Below are 20,243 nucleotides of genomic sequence, written 5' to 3'. Positions count from 1 at the left end.
TTTAGAATCGGGTCAAAATTATGACCCGATTTATATTTTAATGCGTACATTTTGCTAAAGTTGTGCAGTCTATCGGACGACCCGAGGAAGCGGACCAGCCACCACAGACCTCTAGCTAAACGGAGTAGCTTCAGCCCATGGACCTATGCTTCAGCCCTGGTTTTTGTCATGCTTTGTACACATCCTCAGCCAATCCGAATAGTTAAACGATCTGCGAACCTGCGCAGTTCTGGTTTTCGTTGGTCCTGCACACAGTTATACGTATCGTTTGGACACCGGAAGTAAAATATATTTTTGCGAGAACTGTTGTTATAATTCATCGCTATGTTTTCAAAATTCAACTCCATTCCAACACATATGGTAAGTTTTCAAGTGCTCCTGAATGTTATATCTGCTCAAATATCTAGATCCATGTTATTTTTGTGCTAAAGAGTATAGTACTTACCATGCTTTTTTGTATCTCATTTTTGTTTAGCCAAAGCAGACTCTACTATTATACTATTTAGATGATCAAATACATTCATTATACATACATTCATTAAGCACAGCCAAGTACACTTTACTAATGTTGAATACATTCCTATCTTTCTTTGGTTGCTCGTTCTGCACCGTGCAAACATCATTCTGCTCCATGTGTAGATAGTTATTCATCTATGTATCTATAAACCATATATATTTGACCGTATTTCAATGTTTCTGGGACGCATGCCACTTTTGTATGATTCCCATGTTCATAAAAATCTAGCAAAGAGCCAAAACTACTTTACATGGCTATATCAATTTATTTGTGAGCTACGATTACTGCTGTGCTTGTTTCATACCAAATATTATGTATTAACTTCCAGGACTATAAAGGCCAGAAGTTGGCTGAGCAGATCTTCCAGGGAATAGTGCTTGTATCTGCGGTAAGAAACCTATATTAACACCTGCATTCCTGAAATGTGCATGCATTGAATGATTAATCCTTATGCTTATGGGTTTTCCTCCAGGTGATCGGGTTTGTCTATGGTCTGGTTATTGAACAGTTTGGCTGGACGGTTTATATAGTATTGGCTGGTTTTGCTATATCTTGTGTGGTAAGTTATTTTCCCTTGTCTATTTAAATGTAGTCTCTTCAACCCCAAACTTATTTGAAGATGCAACATTTCGAGCCACATATTACAAAGTATTTGACAATATTTAAACCAACCAATAATTGAAATGAGGAAGAACTGTGTTCTCTGTTCTCCTTTCAGCTGACCCTGCCTCCGTGGCCGATGTACAGGAGGAGCCCTCTGGCTTGGCAGCCGGCGCTACCAGAGAGCCCTGTGGAGGCCGCTCCGAAACCAGAATCCCTCAAGAAGAAGAAGCACAAGTAATACCTCCCCACCCGATGGCCCCCAATACATTGGTTTGGTGTGATTTTGTAAGGGATGATATTTTGATTCACATTTGAAGGTGGACTTTGTTACAATGTTAGTCACTTGGTGATGAACTGTCTGTCAAAATGAATAAATCCATGACTGAAAATATTTGTGTAAAGTATCCCTGTTCAATTATATTATGATTTTAATAATATACAGATCTTAAAGAGCTCTAGATATGAATAGCTATAATTGTCGTTTAATTTGGTCAAACTGCCATATCTACCACCAGCTTTAGTATTCATGAGTGAAATGAGCTGAGGCACATCTCTGACAGAGCAGAGCTCTTCCCTGACTCGCTCAGGGAGTCCATCTTGGCTCATCCTCATCTTCAAAACCGCTCATCCAGGGTCGGGTCGTGAGGGCCAGCCGCTCTAGCAGGGGCCAAAGACTTCCCTTCCCCGGGCCACATTGACCAGCTCTGACTTTCCGTCACATTCACACATACAGCAGTATCATAGCTCCACCACAGGTGGAAGAAAAGAGTTCTCAATTGACAACTGAAAAGCTCAGAATAACCCTCTAGTTGGCGCCCCACGTTTCTTGGCTAACAGATCAATGACGGCTGGCAGGTGAGTTTTGTCTACCCATCCAACCAACCCCTTGTGCTTGTTTAGTCGTTTTGGCCCACTACTGCTTGGATGATGGAGAAATACATATAAAGAAAATACCCCAAGGTGTTATTGCTGCAAAGTTTTCAGCATGTAAATGTGTTTAGTTGCATTCTTAATAGGAAAAAGGTAACAAATTCCTAAAGTTTATTTGAGACTCTTGTGAGACTTGTAGATAATCACAGAACACCTACATAACTTGAAAAGCAGCACAAACGTGATCTATGCCCTTCATTAAAAGGTAAAGCATTCGGACAATAGCTTGCATTCCAGCCTTAATTATAAAATTCTAAACTTTATAGTAGCACATATTGCTGAAGTTGACACTCTACCAAAAACAATCGAAAGATTCATAATCGTTGCATAGTTATAATACTAAACATATCTCAGAAGTTGTGCAAAAAATGGGATACAATTAAAAAAAATATTAGATAACAGTTACACATCTTGAACATAGGAACAACTACACAACATCATCTTAGGTTAGACATGGATAGATTTTGTTTTTCATCCCTTGAAGGAAATGTCTTCAAAGAACTTCAGCTGCCTCACCATCACAGCATAGGCTAGGTACTTCTCTTCTCCCATTTGTTCGCGAAGGCACACCTGTGAGAAAATAGTTCAAATATTTTTTATACAATATGAATTGTGATAGATTGACATCGGGGTATATAAAATAATTGAGAGGACTACATTCTCCATTATGTTTTTAAACGGTACACGCAAAAGTCAACCAATTGAACCCCATCTTAACACCCCGTTATTTAATACAAAGGCAAACTTCAAGGGATTTAAATTAAAACATGAATTTAGGTATGCTACTTATATACAATACTTAGTATAAGTGTAGGTGTTCGTGAAGGTTTGTCGGCGGCGTGTCATATGAGCTGCTTGGTTCCAGTCCCTACTTGTCGTTTGTGGTCATCCTCCTCATCCATGAGCTCCAGGACTTTGTCCAACAACTTGACCCCCAGGCCCTTCACAACATCCGTCCTCAGGTACTCGATGGCCCTCCGAATCTTTGCCGGCCCTGAGGTGGTGCCTACAACAGTTACATTTTAACTTTACTTTGAGGTTCAAGCCCCAATGTACCTGCTAATTTAACCAAATAAAAAGCAGTTAGTTATAGCTGACGTGTCTCAGAAAAACGGATCCCTATAATAATATCACAAAATGAGATAACCTTTTTTACTTTACTTCTAGTTAGAAGGCATCTGTAAAAGGCACCTATTCTTGCACTTAGAGATAGCTCCCTTCTTCTGTACAAATGAAATCTCCTGACTTCTCTCTCTATTCTTGCAGACATGTCCACTCCCCGATAGTGTATTGCAAATAAACTCGGCCTCTCCTGTCAGCCACAACCAATCCATGACTCATGACGTTCTGTCGACTCACCTGTGTTTTGGTAATATCAGACCTGGAATCCTTTCTTGTTCCTGCCCAGGATGTGAACATTTCCCTTCATGTAATTATGTCAGCCCATTGTCTCTCTGAAGACTATTTTGAATTGCTGCCTGTGTGCCTTCCCATTACCATGCTCCATTAAATCAAATACTTTGCTGACTACAACACAACACATGTGAGGGCATGAGAATAAAGAAAGCATCAAGCTTACCCGACGGTAAATCATTGAGTGGAAAGTCGGTTTGGTCCCAAGCCTTCCCGTGAAGCACCAGCGTGTCCCTGTACTTCCTGTTGAGTTTAAACTCTGGCAAGGCAGTGCTTTCACACATGATGTCGTTAACACGTTCTCGGCCATCCATTCGTAATGTCTGCGTCATCATCTGAACCAGATCATGCATGTCGGTAGATTCAGTCTTCCTGCTTAGAAGGAATGAAGGAGGAAAAATATCGTAAATGTCTGAGTCAAAAAATTCCTAGCTGAGTGGTGGTTCCAACCTTTTTGGGCCTGTGAGCCCAAATGAACCCATATTAACCCACATTAAGGGCCCCAACTCCTTAGAGTTACCGATCAACATTTGCCTACAATACCAATGTAACAGAGTTTAGATTCTCTGCCCGAGCACAAGCCCGACCCAACCCGGGCCAATATTTCCCACCACTATCCTCGGGCCGGGTCGGACCGCCATATACATTGATTGAGCTGATTTAGAGAGTGTCTCTTGCTTCAAGTTCCTCGATGTGTTCATCAAAGATGACCTCACCCGGTCCAGGCCGACTCAGCGGTGAAAAATGGTCAGAAGCACCTATATTCTTGAGGAGACTAAATTAGTTTGGCATGTCTGGAAAAACTCTCTCAAACTTTTACAGTTGCACCATTGAGAGCATCCTCTCTGGCACATCACTGCCTGGCGTTCAACATTCTTGAAAGAGGAGCCTCTGTTTGCATTTGCACGGACATTTGAGTCCGATTCAGAAGACCACAAACATGAGGTTCACCAAAGCAGACGGCTTCTCCAGAGGAGAGAAATGTGGAGTAGACAGACCATCTATTATACTTGATTTTGTGGTGTTTCTCGAACCTTATAAAGATGTCTTCCACAAGTTAATCAGACTTTGTAAAATTGCAGTTGTTATTCCAGTCAGTACTGCGTCCTTTGAGAGAAGGTTCTCTGCTTTTGAAACAGATTAAAAACCACCTCAGGACAACATGGCTGATGAGAGGCTAAGTCACCTTGGCATACTTGGTATGGAATCAAGGAGGGCACATACCTCAACATGAATGATTTTGTAAAACATTTTGCCAGTTCTCACAAGAACAGAAGACTTCTAAAGCTATCCGGGGATAGTTAAGCACTTTGCTGTCCATATCTTGGTGCCTATGGTCATGTTCAATGTAGACCTAGATGGTGGTCATGTTTGAAACCTACCTGTTGTGTAAAATTGAAAAGATTTTTGTAATTGATTATGTTTTATAATTATTTGGTTTGTATAGGCCTTTTGCCTGCACATTTTTTGAAAATTATAGCATGCAACATTTCATAGATTTGATGTCAAATAAACTGCAACGTATTTCATCCACTCATCTCCTGTATGCTTGTGCTTTACTTGCTTAAAATATTTTCACTTGGTGATCCAGAATCAGAATGTTAATGTAGAGAGGGGGACCCATGTTTTGCTGATAACTGCTTTTGTGATCACGATAGTGAGTAAGAGAGAGATATCTGGGTTATGAAAAAATAAAAATAATAATAATAGTATTATGATACATTTGATGTGTAAATCACTTTTCGTTTGTACAATCTCAAAACGCGTACAACTGAGTGCCTGACATTTTTTTAAAACAATACACAAAACAACAAGAAGACTACCGGAAGGTCTGTTAAGGGGTGAGTTTTACAGCTGATAGGTTTGGTGGCTCAATGGCCGATAGGGCTGGAGGTTGAGTGGCCTATTGTTTAGTTTTTTTAAGTGGCGCACTATGAACAGTTATTGAGGACCCCTGCTCCACAGCTTTTAAGTCAGCCAGTTGCCAACCTCGCATTTGGCATACCAGGTGACCCCAGTCTTGACCAAATCCAGAATATTAGCCTGAGATGAAAGCTATGAGAAAAAAAACACTGAGGCAAGCCACTGCAGTCCTTCCCACTGTGTTAACCGCCCTTACCCTTCTCTGCCATCGCCCTCAGAGCGCTCTGTGGAGCTTGTGGACGAGCTGCAGTCGTCCTCCTCTGACCGCTGGTCATGTAGACGCTCGTTCTGAAGGAAAACACAACTGTTTACTTATGAAGGACTAAGAAAGTCCTGTTATCAGATATCATGTCCATCAAAGTCTTCATCGACACATGGAAAGATCTGTAGACGTCTACCTGACCGAGCGGGTCGCCGCACTCAGAGACCGATCTGCAGGCTCGGACATCCTGCTGCCTGCTCTGATAGGTTGTGACGTCGTAGGACGCCCGTCTCACAGCATGGACTACTGTGGAAGACAGACAACGGCGTGAGCACAAAGAAGTACACCTCTGGATAACTAATCGGATGGGATTCATTGTTCTAGCATCCATAGCAAAAGATTAGGATGATTAAGGCATTTTTGGAAACGAGTTGAATCAATTATTGATTCTAAACCTCACACTGCTTAGGAGGTTTGGTTTTAACTTTTCCAGGTTATATTTTCCAACAGGGTTTTCCACCATTGACCTCCTGCCAACGCCCTCCTGCTTTCTACCGGACCGACACGCTCTACTGGACCAGCCGTTTGAGGCTCTCTTTCTATACTTCCACATGGATTAAAGGTGATTCACCTGGCTGGATGGCCTGTTCCTGGGACTGCCTCAGCCTTCTTCTCTCTCTGGCCGACAGAGGGGGCGCCTAAACAATAACAAAACGGTTATAATCTCCACCATCCAGCGGCCCCAGGCCCGCTCAGCTTAAAGGCCCTTCTTACCTGTGGAAGTGCCAGTAGTCCACCACCGGAGGGACTAGTGGAGGACGACGAGGAGGTGGCCGTGGGGGTCTTCTTCTTCTCTGTGCTCACCCTGCTCCTCTTCCTCCGGTCCCCCACTGGGGTCTGGGCCGGAGGGGGGGGCAGCGGCCGGGCAGAGAGCCCCCTGGACTAATGATGGAGATATTATAGATGAATATGCTAATATATATGCCATGACATACACTGCCACAAAGCAATTGAAGCTATCGAAGATTATGATGCTTAATGGTGTTTGATCATTTGACCAATACCTTTAATAGAATGCCTCCTAATCTTAGAATGCATAATTATGCATCCATAGATGCTATCTTCTGTGGCATTTGGCAGAATCTGAGACGTTTTCATTTGAAATGCATTGCATTGATGATGCGAGAGCTTATTGCATGACACAAGTACATGCCGGTGGATTGCTTTGGTGGACTTTTCAGCGCTCACTTGTAGGAAACTTCTTATTCGATAAAATAGTTTTAAAACATTTTTTTCCTTTTTTAGTTCAAAACTCATACCCAGGCAAAGCGTACCGAGGCAGATATGTTGTGAAACCCCGGGCTGAGTACCTTGAGCTGATCCACGAGCATGCGTCCGTCTTCCCTCTGTCTGTGCTGCTGGGACATGGAGGGCTCCAAGGAGAGGTGAGGACCCACGAGCCCCGGAGCGCAGCGTCCGTCCCACCCAGATACTGGATGTGAGGATGGGCTTGGGTCTTCATGTTGTTCCTAAAAAACACAAATACCTCGATATTTGTTTTCCTTACATTGGTACAGTGTTAATTTTGTCAGCTATTTTAGATTTAGTCAAGGCTGCATCAGAATACTTAGTACATACTATTTCTGTCCAGTGTCTACTACTTGACCATACTACACTTGACTATGTAGTAAGGTGCGTAGAACGCCTCCGAACAGAGTAGGGTCTATCTGCAGCCGGAGCCACTTGCCAAACACGCCCATTGCTCTGCCAGACACGCCCATCGCTCTGCCAAACACGCCCATTGCCAAACACGCCCATTGCTCGTTCTATGGTGGCCATTAAGGATGAGTCGGTCACGAGTCTCGCGACCGATTAGTTAAGAACGAATGAATCCCGAAGGTGAACGACATGAACTGGTACCCCAAAACAAGAGAACTGGTTCTTTGAATCTTTTTTTTTTAACATAAAACCAAAATATGGTCACGTAAATAAAATATACAAACGAACAGAGCTTCGTCTCCCCGCGACCTTATATTGATTGAGTCTACAACGTTCTCAAAGATTCAGCCAATGAAAGGTAGCAATGGTGTTGCTATGGCACCTGGGTAAACAAATGACAAGGTGGTACCGTCCGCCACACACGTTAACTAATGATCGCTAATAATAATAATAATAAATTAAATTTATATAGCGCTTAATATGGTACTCTAAGACGCTTTACATATTGCCCTATCAAAACTATGCAAGACAGACTAGGAATAAAAGAAAAACAGAGGTTAAACATGAAGAATAAGGTGGGAGTTAGGTGGGGAAGCCTAGTGTGAAAAGGCTTCAAAATCGCTTGTAAATCCTTCCACTGTCAAACATATTTTGCTCGAATTTGCGCGCTTTCTCTGTCTGACGTATCTTGGGTCATGCCATTCGACGTCGGGCCACTCATATATCCCCCTACATTTCCGAAAATAGACTTGACCTGTTTGGCAGAGCAACGGGCGTTTCTGGCAGAGCAATGGGCGTGTTTGGCAAAGTAATGGGCGTGTCTGGCAGAGCAATGGGCGTGTTTGGCAAGTGGCTCCGACTCTCCTAACCTCTCTATGAGAGTCTGCAGTGCTGTCCTTTCAGATCTACTAAGGTAGTACTAGTATTAATACACATGGTGACATGAAGTAAAGACCATTCCACTAAGTCAAGAAACAAAACTTTCTATATTTGGCCAATGTGGTTATGTTTATTTTCTAGAACTTCAAAATGAACACACATAACACACAAACACATAAAGCAGAATTAGGCTACTGAATCGGATCTCGATTCAGTTTGAGGAAAGCGCTTCTCTCTAAAATGACTCTTGCTCTATTTCGACGACCACGACTGAGGTCACCTGTAATGCTAAAAACTCGCTCAGCAAATGCTTGAGATGCTGGCATTGCCAGGAGATCGCAGGCAAGAGGTTTTAGGCTTGGATAAACGGAACCTTGTGTAGCCCAATACTGAAGGGCAGTCTCTTCGTTTATCGGTTCAACTTCTGACAGTTGCCCCATGAATTTCTGAATTTCCTGCCTGACACAGGGCTTTGAGAGGCTAGATGGCCGGCGGCTTGCACTTGCTTTTGAGAGGAATCTAAATCTCGGCCGCTTTGCCTCTGGTGCCTCTCCTCTTTCTTCTTCCTGCTCATTTTCATCAGCCTCCTCCTCCTCCTGTATTACTGGTGACACCATTTCAGCAATGTAATCTTTTGCTTTTCTCAGAAGCTCCTGAATTTGTTCGTCATCATTTTCAATGAGTGTGAGTGAGACTGTTGGGTCGAGGAAGCCTGCAGCAGCAGTCAGGGGTGAGAACTTTGGATCACTTGGATCAAGAAAGCAGCTGAAGCGTTTGTCCATGTTTGCCTTCATCTTGTGAGCCAGGGAAGCTAGGTCCCTGTAGCTCGAATCCTGGGGGAACTCACACAGGTGAGCGCTCAGGTCCAGGAGGACGGGCACCACGAGGGATAAGGTCATTTTGTCACTCTGGAGCATCTTGGTGTGCTCAGCAAAGGGGAGGAGCAGATCTCTGAGAGCAGTCAGCCTCAGCCACTCACTCGGTAGAAGATAGTCCCAGCCCATCCCATCAGCTACCTGAAGAATTGAGTCCTTCACTTGGACAAGGCGTGATATCATCAGGTATGTGCTGGACCATCTAGTGAGGCAGTCTTTGACCAGAGTGAGTCCACACAGCTGCAGCAGTTGCTCAATCGCCACAGACGACTTGCGGAAGAGCCTGACGAGTACTCGAGCTTTGTCAAGGAGTCGATTGACACTAAGATCTTTCCGGATCATGTTCACCACGAGTTGCAGTGTATGTAGAACACAGGGGGTCCTCTCCATGGCTCCGTACCTAGATAGATAAGACAAACAGAGAAAAGGACAGATACTTTATTAATCTTCTAGAGGAAATTCAATTGCCATGAGCAACACAATGCAATAAACAATGTGTAACACACATCTTTAATGCTAAAAGACAATAAGCATAGCTCAATAACAGACATAATATAGCCTACTACTGAAAATGTTAACATCTACAAACTAATAGAATTTACCTTTGTTCCTCCTCGACAACGTCAGAGTCTTCATCACTCTCCTCTGAGTCCTCAGAGCTGCTGGGCTCATGTTCATCGTTTTTGAACGCTGCAACCATGTTGCTTCCATTATCGGTTATGACTGTCAGAATTTTGTCTTTTGGTATTCCCAAGTCCTCAGTGCATCGGTCAAGACAAGTCTTTATACACTCTACAGTGTGTGGGTGGGAGATCTGGTCAAGCTTCAACAATATGTGCTGGGGTTTGTTCTCCTGAGTACAAAAGTAACAGGCACTAATTGTGAGGAATGACGCTGTAAGACCTTTTTTTGTCCATATGTCCATACCGATTGTTGTTCTGCGTGCCGTGGCGAGTCTCTCTTTAAATCTTTGTTTTTCAGCAATATATAGCTGATCGATCAAGTTGTTTATTTTAGTTTTATTCGGAATGGTCAGCCTCTTGTCTATGGTCTTCATCATGAGGACGAAATCTTCATCCTCAATAGTGCGGACAGGTAGACCTGTGCGTGCAATCCATTGCGCAATCGCCTTTTCTTTAACACTTAGTTCCAGCGAGTCAGTTTTATATTTTGATATTGAGGTGAACACTGCTGGGATCGATAATTGCACCCCCACATTTTTTGCACCAGTTTGCTGTTTAGGAATACTCGTCTCTGGGATCTAGGTGAGGAAAAAAATCAAAAGATACAATTACTCCTGTAGGCTAATCCCTTTAAGATATTACTTTGCTAATAAGTTCCAGTCAAATCGTATGTTCAGCCTTCAAAACTAGAGCTGGTTAATTTTGAAAAATGCAGTAAACTGTAATCTGAAAACGTGGTTATATGCTAGCATAGACCCTATAGTATCTGTGGTATAAAGGCTGGAACGAGTTTCAAATTATAAATATGTACAATGCATAACGTTAGGTCTCTAGCTGAGCGGACTACTCAGGCGTTACCAGGGAAACTAAATTATGGCTTGTGAAAAACTTTATATTTGGATTGTAAAACGCATGAAAATATAAATGAATGGTCTTAATTTATTTTCTTTGGCAAGTGACATGGTATAAGCGGGCTTTGACTCCGAACTTCGTTATTCAAATATAATTCGAATATCAGAAGATAAATCAAAATTCGAACGAATTTTAGGCAGCCCTTAATATTCGAACCTGGTATGGGCAGGCCAAGAAGGAGAGATGTCGGAGAACCCGACTCAGTCTACTCATAATATTGTATTGACCACGGAAGAGGCAGTGAATGAAGTATTGATTAGACAGCGATTTATTAGAAACCTAATAAACCGTTGGAGCACGCAAGACCGGTAACCATAGCAACACCGGTAAACAAATCCCGCAAAGCCCAATCCAGGTCTTACTGAAGGCATTTAATGGTCAAAATATTATTAATAAATATTCAAATATATTTGAATATTAATATTAATAAACAAACAAACTTCGATATGATTTTTGGCCAAAAGTCAAAGCCCTACTCGGACGGACATTATCCCTTACATATAAGAAGATATCAAGTATAGATTTTGAAGATTCAAATTATGTGATTGTGTGATGTTAACATTACATTTAACTAACTTACCTTGTCAAAAATATCAGGGTGGTGCGCCTTCAAGTGTCTCTTGAGGTTGGTTGTGTTCTTCCCACCTAACTTGAAGCCACAGGGCATCTCCCGTTAGTACGGTGCATTGAGTTTTTCTTTCTGCTGAGTAAAGCCCCGTGCCCACTACATGCGTCCGTCGACTGATCCCCATTGACTTTCAATGGGGACGGACGCGCAATGCATTGTGGATCCGTCCGTTCCGTTGGAGTCGTCGGCTCAGTCATGGCTCAGTCAAAAAGTTGAAAAATGTTCAACTTTTTCGGCAGCGACGGATCCGTCATCCAATCAGATCACGTATGCAAATGTAAGCACTGTGACGCGACTCGGGCTCTGACGATACAGGAAAGCGGGAAAGCGGGTCATCTTGCATCGCAACAAGCAGGAAGAAGCGGGAAGAACCCGGCGAACCAATTTGATTGGCTGATGGATGCATCTGCAAAGACTACTCCCCCATCAGTCAGCCACGCCTTCCCACATCAGTCAACGGACGCATGTAGTGGGCATGTAGGGTGTACGCCTCGTGCCCACTAACTCCGTCCGTTGACTGATCCCCATTGACTTTGAATGGGGACGGACGCGCAATGCATTGTGGATCCGTCCGTTCCGTTGGAGCCTTCGGCTCCGTCGAAAAGTTGAAAAATGTTCAACTTTTTCGGCAGCGACGGATCCGTCATCCAATCAGATCGCGTATGCAAATTTAAGCACTGTGACGCGACTCGGGCTCTGACGATACTGGAAAGCGGGAAAGCGGGTCATCTTGCATCGCAACAAGCAGGAAGAAGCGGGAAGAACCCGGCGAAGCGATTTGATTGGCTGACGGATGCCTCTGCAAAGACTACTCCCCCATCCGTCAGCCACGCCTTCCCACGTCCGTTGACTGACGGTGCAGTGGGCAATGGGCATATAGCGTTATAACTAAAGTGCGTCCATATATCTAATCTTTGTTTCCGACCAAATGCTTTTTGTGCTGAACTTGCCATCATGTGTTAACTGGTTGTCGTAACTTGCCGTCGCTCTGATATTCGGACTGTATATGAAACTTGACTTTATCAATCTTAACCTTAATCTCAATATACAAATATTGAGATTAAGATTCCTTAATCCCTTAATACTCACCATAGCTGCAATGGCTGGAAATGGCTCCAGTAGCTTTTCAGTTGATTCTAGGATCTCCTAAAGAAGCAGAGGTGGAGCTTAGGTGAGTCTCAGTTCTGAATAACCAGGGTCAAACAAACCGGCCACACTCACTTGGCCATTGGAGGGGTTTTCCGCCGCTTCCTTCTCTTCGTCTGCAGAGCTGTGGACCCCCGCAGCGCTCAGAGCCGCGCTCGGACCCAGCGGGGGGTTCTCCAACGCCGATTCTTTCAGTAGCTCCATGGTGTCGTCCATGTCATCTGCAGCCGAGGGCGGTGGCTTATCGCTTTGGGCCTCCACCGCGTGCGAGGGGCCGGGCGACCCCCTGCTCCGTCCCTCCTCCTCCCCTTCCCCCCGCCGGGACGGCTCTGGTTTCCTCTTGTGCTTGCGGTCCCTGGGGGCCGCGTGGGGGCCGGGTCGGGGTGCATTGGGGGGGCCGGACACTGCCGAAGGGGGCCGCTGGGCTGGGCTCTCCGCCGGCCCCTCCCCTCGGCCCGGCGGCTGCTGCTGCTCCACTGGTTCAATATCAATAGTGATGCTGCTGACGGTCGCCAGACTGCTGGAGAAGGAGCTGGCTTCGGGGGCGGGGTCAGGCGAAGGGGACCGGGCTGGGGGAGTGGGGGCGTGGCCGTTCTGATCGCCGTCCCTCTGGGGAGAGCAGGGGCTTCATTTTGGTTACTTGAAAAGACAAACTTACATCGGCTGAAGGCTTCAAGCACTCGGCACAATCTACATCTGATTCCTAAAATGGAATTTTAGGAATGGATTAAAATAGCAAGTGAAAATAGAGAGAATTATATTATGATTATAATTATATTTTATGAATCTAATATTATCCTATGTAGTCATTTATTTTTCTGGAGTATTTCATAGTATTCTGGATAGGGCTGCTCGATTATGGGATAATAATAATAATCACGATTATTCAAAAGATTATTTTTTAGTGTAAAAACATGCATTTATTCAGCATGTCTCTCCGAATTCTTTTTTTGTAAAAGAACTTTGAAATTTCGCCTTAAAAAAATACACAAAATGGTCCAAAAGAAAAATTTCAAATCTAAAATGATAACCAGATATGTGTCCAGCTGTTCTGCCCTTTCTATAAAAAACATAAAATGAAAATCGAAAAACTAGATTATGTTAATTTTGTGATAGTTTGACGCAAAAATCGAAATTGCGATCAAATTTCGATTAATCGCCCAGCCCTAATTCTGGAGTATACTGGAGTATCCAGGAGTATCCTGGAGTATCCTGGAGTATCCTGCTCACCCTAGGGGGCCGGGGGAGGGGTGGGCCGGGGGGGCTCTGTGGCGGTCTCTTTGGCTGAGGGGAGACACCTGACCCTGCCCTGCTGCCAGCGGCGTCACCGGCCCCATCCACAGCCTTCCTTCTGGACTTGGCGGTTTTCCTAGAGTGACACAAAGTACACAAACCGGTCTATGATGGACCCCAAGGGCCATTATTTTGATACAGCAGAAAAAGAAAGAACAATAGAGAAAATAAAGATGTTATACAAATTAGAAGAAAGAAATTAAGAATGAAAACTAAAGGAAAGAAATAAAGAATGAAAGAAAGTTACATTGTTTACAGAGAAACTGTGGATTACAACCATGTATTACACTAAGTGAGGAAATATACTAATAATAATAACACTAATAAAGAGAGAGATTCATGGCTGATAGATTCTTGGTAACATCAGGAGAGAAAAAAGTAATCCCGGGTTGAGAGCTCCACCTACTCCTTGGTGGCCTCCAGGAACATGGCGATCTGCCTCTTGATGTAGGGCTCTCTGAGGATGAGCTTCACATCGGGACGCTCCTCCGGCCTCTTGCACAGCATGCTCCTGATCAGCTCGCCCAGGAGGGGGTCGTACTGACCCGGCATCTGAGGCAGCTGGCGGCACATCCAAGGGAAACCATGAACAATGAATAGTCAAACCGTGACGGGCTGCATTACGTTATTAACTCTGCGTTATTCATTAACGCCAAAGCCCAAGGGGGGGAGGGAGCAGGGAGAAAAGAGAGAGAAAAGGGAACATATATTGGTCAACATTTCGAAACTATTTGATCACTGTTTCTGGGCATTGTCATTCAGACTAAACTAAAGCTGAACATACTATATGTAACACATTATTTACCTTCCCTTGGACAATGCGGTAAACCAGCGAGTTCATATCCTTGGCATTGAAGGCGTGCTTCAGCGTCGACATTTCATACACACAGCATCCCAATGCCCATACATCTGACTGGAGACATAAACATTATATTGCATGAGAGAGATCATACAGATTTTGAAACAAATCTAAAAACTCATACACAATATGTCTAATCCACATTTATCAAACAATATCTTAATAACACAATAACACTTAATGTGTGTACCCATTAAAGAAGACATTTATGCACCCCGTTAAGAGGCGCCCTCAGCCTCTATACCTTGTGATTATAGGGTTTATTGGAGAAGAGCTCAGGGCTCATGTAGTACGGCGTTCCGATCAGGGTGCTGGCCATGTCGTTCTGGTTCTCCAGGACCCTCGCGATGCCCAGGTCTCCCACCTTGATGATGTTGGTCTTGGTCAGGAAGATGTTCTGGGTCTTAAGGTCCCGGTGAAGGATGTGCTTCTCATGCAGATACTGTTCAATCAGACAGTATGCTTAGAAACATATTAAGAGGAAACACATCTTATCTGACTTTTTATAAAGCACTATTAAAGCGGGGGGAGTAGTTATGCAGCAGGGGTGTACAGGAGTGATTTAGAAGTTATTTTTTTGGTTTATGCAATAACCCACTTCACTGTAATGTATAAAGTACGCCACAAGCTAAAGGCCTTTAGGATATAGCCTACCTGGAGTGCCATGGCAATCTGGACAAACCACTCCACCACCTGCCTCTCAGGTAGGAGGTCCCCCTTCTGCTGCTTGAGTCTGTGGTAGAGGTCCCCGCCCTCACAGAAGCCCATGACGATGTATAGCTGGCAGTCCTCGCCCTCCCAGGACTCCCGGTAGGTCACGATGTTGGGGTGCCGCAGCTGGGACAGCAGCTTGGCCTCCTGCTCCGCGGCACGCCTCTCCCGCTTGGTGGACTTGGTCAGGTTCAACTTCTTGATGACGTACTGCGGGCGGATAGGGGGGAGGGAGTAGTCAATGAACCAGAGGAAGCAAATCATGTTGATTCAGGTTGGATCTGCACATTTTCAGGTATTACCACTATGCTGGATGTAAATTCAACGTTAAAAGCCATTTTCGAAATTATTTCAGTGTCGTCACATCATTATGATTGATGGTGCTGATACTGTATGATTGATGGGTCTGATACTGTATGATTGATGGGTCTGATACTGTATGATTGATGGGTCTGATACTGTATGATTGATGGGTCTGATACTGTATGATTGATGATGACGTCATTTGGAGTTCAAGCTCATTCTAAACCAAGATGGTTTGTTCTATCTAGACACCGTTCTGTCATGTAAGTGCAATTTATATATATATTTATATTAATTGATATAATTCCAGTTTTTGACCTGTCTGGGAGATGTCAGCCAACACAGCGTGTTGTTAATCATATTCTACAATGTGCAGATGCTAGATGAGCAATGATCCTCGAGGTATATATAGGTATATATCTTTGGTTCTTACCTGTTTCCGATCTGCTCTGTGTTTCACCAAGTTCACTTCTCCATAGCTCCCTTTCCCCACCACTCTGATGAACACATAGTTATTCATCACTCCTCGCAAACTGTAAGGAAACCGACCTTAAAGTTGATTCACAGTCCAAATAAATGCAATGGCTCTCCTAAGTATGTATAAGTACAATTGATAAAGCGCGTATGCATCATTGCGAATAGGATTTACTCAATCATCTGTCTGCCTGCAAGTCTTCAAAACACAGGAAGTGTTCAGTCTCTCGTTTTCCGTCACTAGGCAACTGGTTCTGCATGGCCACGTTGGCTGGAGGGGCTTCAAGACACAAATACAAGTCTTTACTGGTATTGCGCCCTCTAGGGTCCACACGTAGAACCGTTCTCGGGGGTCGAGGAAAATCCATACAGGATAAAAAAACCTCGTTTTGGTACAACCTCTTTATCAATTCAATTCAAATTCAAACTAAAAAAAGCTTAATTGGCATGAGTAACAAACATATACATTGCCAAAGTATAAAACGCTGATTACAAAATACATATCAGATATTACACTGTTAAATAGTCAATATAAAAAAAATAAAAAGTGGGATCTTATAAAATTTCCGGTATCTCCTATCAACAAATAAATTAAAGATACCATCTAAATACCTTTTTTTTCTTTTAAACTCTGTAGCACTTTGAGAATTTTTTTGCTCTACAAATAAAATGCATTATTTGTCTGTTTATGGGGAGTTTGAGGTCTTTCTCTCATCACAACTGTTGACGAAGGCGTTATCATCTCGCAACGGATAACCGCGGCAAGAGAGAGGGAGGGACTTTAGATCCATGGGTTTAGGGGTGGGAGAGAGGTAGGGACTTTAGATACCTGGGTTTAGGGGCGGGAGAGAGGGAGGGACTTTAGATAAATGGGTTTAGGTGCGAGAGAGGGGGAGGGACTTTAAATACATGGGTTTAGGTGCGAGAGAGAGAGGGAGGGACTTTGAATACATGGGTTTAGGTGCCAGAGAGAGGGAGGGACTTTAGATACATGGGTTTAGGTGCGAAAGAGAGGGAGGGACTTTAGATATAGCCTATGGGTTAAGGGGCGAGAGAGAGGGAGGGACTTCCAATAGTGATGCTCGTTTCCGTTAACTGTTTCGTAATTGCTTTGTCAAACTTTTTGTCAAAACTATATATTTATTATCCTTGTCCTGTTGTTTGAACTCTTGTCATGTTCCTATGCTTCTTGCTTTGGAGAGGGTTAACAGGCGTCCATGCCGCTCTAAGAAGTACGAGACAGGCAATTGCGTTGAGGGGTAACGAACAATTCCGCCATAGAATATGTAATATTTACAATATATTACAGCGTTTACATCAATTATCATTCAATCCTTCTTATGAAGATATTCGTGCATGGCAAATTAGACATAATGACACTTATTAATATTACAAAGTAATACTTAGTAATATTCATTTTCTTCCCTTTTCTGCTCTGATTGTGGAGTAGGCCCTACTATGCTAAATATGTGTTCTTGAATTTGACTTGGAAATTAACCTAGCTTTGTGACAATGAAAATGTAGCTTTGTATCTCAGAACAATATCTTCACAGTATCTTTTTGTTTAAAGGGAAATATGATTCTGATGTATTAGCAGCCTTGTTGGTCAGCCATGGACTGAAAGAGCCAAGTATGGCTCTGTAGCCACATGGTTCAAAGGCACCGGGGGGTGCCTCCTAGGCATGAACTTCAGGCATAAAGTAAACCATCTGAACTCCAGATACTTAATTTGCTTATCTGTTGTGAAGCTTATTCCATTACCATTATGTCACAAGATAAGAACTGTGGAGTTTATGGACCTAGGTAATAAACATTGTGATTGATTGACTTAATCCAGGGTAGGTCTACTTGTGGGTAACAGAAAATCAATACACAACATTACAGGGAACACACTGATGCAAGGAAATCTAATCATCTAGTCTCGGCATCATTGATTTCAATATCTGTGTAGAAAGGAAAAAATGGATACACTGTGTAGACCAAACGAATTGAATCACACATGAGGGTAAAAACAGCAGTCTGCCCCATATATGCACTGACAAATGCACCTGTCCTCCACAAGATGGTGTGGTTAGTCCCGTTTGGCAGTCCACCATGTGGTTGTGTGTGCACAGGGTAAAGCACTCAACATTAGCCAAGCTAATATTTGCAGATGGTTAGACACCAAATAAATGAAGAATTAAGACATTACATAAAGGCCTAGGTAGATGACTACCCTTCAGTGCAACATTGATGTTGGCAATGAATATAGAAATCAGAGGCACATGCAATTCGGGTTCAGGAAAAATCATTCAACTGAAATGGCAACCTGCTATCTCATTGAAAAAATCAAAACAAATATTGACAGGAACGCTGTAGGTGCGGTATTTTTTGGCCCTGAGCAAAGCATTTGATACAGTTAATCATAGCGTTCTGCTCTCAAATGTGTCCTACCTCACTGGAAGAAAACAATGCACCAGAGTTGGGGATAGTACCTCATCTTTCATTGGCTGCTCTGTTGGTGTCCCGCAGGGCTCAATTTTAGGACCTCTGTTATTTAGCTTATATCTAAATGATCTGTCACTTGTATGTCCAGAAGTTGACATCCAAATGTACGCAGATGACACGGTCATCCTCGCACATGGAAAGAACAAATGTGAAGTGGCAGCCAAATTAACAGAAGCAATGGCCAAAATATCTGATTGGTTCTCAGAGTCCTGCCTGACACTCAACATCAGTAAAACAGCATGCATGTACTTTTACAATAGAAAAAATGGAAATCAGCCCGATATCATTGTTATTGGAGAAAGGATCCAGACTGTTTCAAATTTTTTATATTTAGGAATAACTGTTGACTCACAGCTCTCATTTAAGAAACATGTGAAGCAGGTGTGTAATACAGTCTAATTCAATGAAAGGAATTTTAGGCACATTAGGAACCAGCTCCCTGGTTCCTAAACTTTACATGCACTCCAAAAACTTTACATGCACTCCATGATCCTTTCACACATCTCATACTGTTTTACAAGATGGTCACAAACTGGAAAAAACACACTTGCTCCACTGCAAACACTTTACAAACAAACACTCAAAGCATGGGACAAAAAATCATTAAGATATCATAACTGTAAAATAGACATAATCTCATGACCTTTGAAAGTTTTGTGTTTCTTGCTGATGTATGTTTAGTTTACAAAATAATGAACGATTTGGCCGCTCCTCCGTTGAATGAGTTTGTGTCACTGCGCTCAGACAATGGAAGAAGAACTAGAAGGTCCAACAGAGGAGACTGTGTAGTACAGCACAGATCCACTGAGTTTGGCACATCCGTATTTTCAGTTAGAGCCACAAAGTCTTGGAACTCAGTACCAAGCGAGATAAGAGAGTGGAACACCTTTGCTGGTTTTAAATGTAAGATGAAGTCATGGCTGAAATTAACCCAAGCATGTACCCATCATGCATAGACTGTTGTCTTAATGTTGTGATGTCCTGTTGTTGTGGTGTCCTAATGTTGTGCTGTTGTTGTTGTTGTGGTGTCCTAATATTGTGATTTTATTGTTCGTATTGTGTTGATGTGTTTTACTATTGTATAATTGTGTGTTATTGTTTTTTATACTTCAGTGTTAAGTTTCTTTTTTGACATAGATGTTATCCTCTGTTTCCTGCCCAGGGACTTCAGATGAAGTTTACCGTTAATCATTTGGTGGAATGATCATATGTTTTGCTTTTGTTCTTAAAAATAGCTGGAACAGTTAAACAACCATATCGTTGTTATCATATGGACAGCAAAATCAATAGAAAGACCAGTCAATTCTTTAATAAAAAATCAGTAGGCCAACTCTTTTTATGAATTTCAATGCGTAAAGAAAATATGGTTAAGGTTTCACCTTTAACTGTGAGTATCCATCCATGCATGTACATATCCAGAGATGTACTTATGTAGTCCAGCCTAATATAATTATTATCATTATTATTATTTTCGTAGTATTATAAGGCCTGTATAATCAAAATGAAAAAAAAAAAAAAAGTCAGGTAAGAGTAAAACGTCTAGGTTAAAACACGGGACATCATAACTTCTCATCAAACAAAATAATTAAAATTATGTATCTTAGAAACCACATTGCCAGCAGAAAGCCTCTTGTCTACCTGTGCGCCGCCCGAACGCCGGCGGTGATGATTGGTCACTTTGTGTAT

At 42.8% G+C, this 20,243-nt stretch overlaps 2 protein-coding genes across 3 annotated transcripts; one reads left to right on the top strand and one right to left on the bottom strand.

Annotated features, from left to right (window-relative positions):
* The first annotated feature begins 137 nt into the window (after window positions 1–137).
* spcs1 (signal peptidase complex subunit 1) lies at window positions 138–1,511 on the top strand. Its single transcript, XM_030353104.1, has 4 exons — window positions 138–360; window positions 846–905; window positions 990–1,076; window positions 1,236–1,511. The coding sequence occupies exons 1-4, from the start codon at window positions 325–327 to the stop codon at window positions 1,356–1,358; spliced, it is 306 nt and encodes a 101-aa protein (XP_030208964.1). The 5' UTR covers window positions 138–324; the 3' UTR covers window positions 1,359–1,511.
* Window positions 1,512–2,140: 629 nt separating this feature from the next.
* On the bottom strand, window positions 2,141–16,300 carry nek4 (NIMA-related kinase 4). Of its 2 annotated transcripts, XM_030353060.1 has the most exons (17): window positions 16,030–16,300; window positions 15,237–15,503; window positions 14,827–15,024; window positions 14,529–14,636; window positions 14,130–14,284; window positions 13,661–13,799; window positions 12,506–13,039; window positions 12,374–12,430; window positions 11,237–11,305; window positions 6,959–7,117; window positions 6,363–6,530; window positions 6,220–6,286; window positions 5,785–5,894; window positions 5,583–5,674; window positions 3,630–3,835; window positions 2,923–3,056; window positions 2,141–2,620 (listed from the first exon to the last, which is right to left on the bottom strand). In XM_030353060.1, the coding sequence occupies exons 1-17, from the start codon at window positions 16,114–16,116 to the stop codon at window positions 2,522–2,524; spliced, it is 2,649 nt and encodes an 882-aa protein (XP_030208920.1). In that variant the 5' UTR covers window positions 16,117–16,300; the 3' UTR covers window positions 2,141–2,521. The 2 variants fall into 2 exon arrangements, with proteins under 2 accessions (XP_030208920.1, XP_030208927.1); XM_030353067.1 differs by lacking the exon at window positions 11,237–11,305 and having other exon boundaries at window positions 3,630–3,838.
* Between the last annotated feature and the right edge of the window lie 3,943 nt (window positions 16,301–20,243).

Source organism: Gadus morhua, chromosome 1, assembly GCF_902167405.1.
Source record: "Gadus morhua chromosome 1, gadMor3.0, whole genome shotgun sequence".
Lineage (NCBI taxonomy): Eukaryota > Metazoa > Chordata > Actinopteri > Gadiformes > Gadidae > Gadus > Gadus morhua.
The sequence above is the reverse complement of the archived record's forward strand: the minus strand, read 5'-3'. Positions and strand labels throughout refer to the sequence as shown.

What these genes read in the sequence shown, in the direction of transcription:
- spcs1 (XM_030353104.1), top strand. Translation starts at nt 325, where the DNA reads ATGTTTTCAAAATTCAACTCCATTCCAACACATATG. An exon ending in GAATAGTGCTTGTATCTGCG is followed by an intron (nt 906 to 989) that starts GTAAGAAACCTA and finishes GTTTTCCTCCAG; the next exon opens with GTGATCGGGTTTGTCTATGG. An exon ending in GTTTTGCTATATCTTGTGTG is followed by an intron (nt 1,077 to 1,235) that starts GTAAGTTATTTT and finishes TTCTCCTTTCAG; the next exon opens with CTGACCCTGCCTCCGTGGCC.
- nek4 (XM_030353060.1), bottom strand. Translation starts at nt 16,116, where the DNA reads ATGAATAACTATGTGTTCATCAGAGTGGTGGGGAAAGGGAGCTATGGA. An exon ending in TTCCAGCCATTGCAGCTATG is followed by an intron (nt 11,306 to 12,373) that starts GTGAGTATTAAG and finishes TGTGGCTTCAAG; the next exon opens with TTAGGTGGGAAGAACACAAC. An exon ending in GACTACTGGCACTTCCACAG is followed by an intron (nt 6,287 to 6,362) that starts GTAAGAAGGGCC and finishes GTTATTGTTTAG; the next exon opens with GCGCCCCCTCTGTCGGCCAG.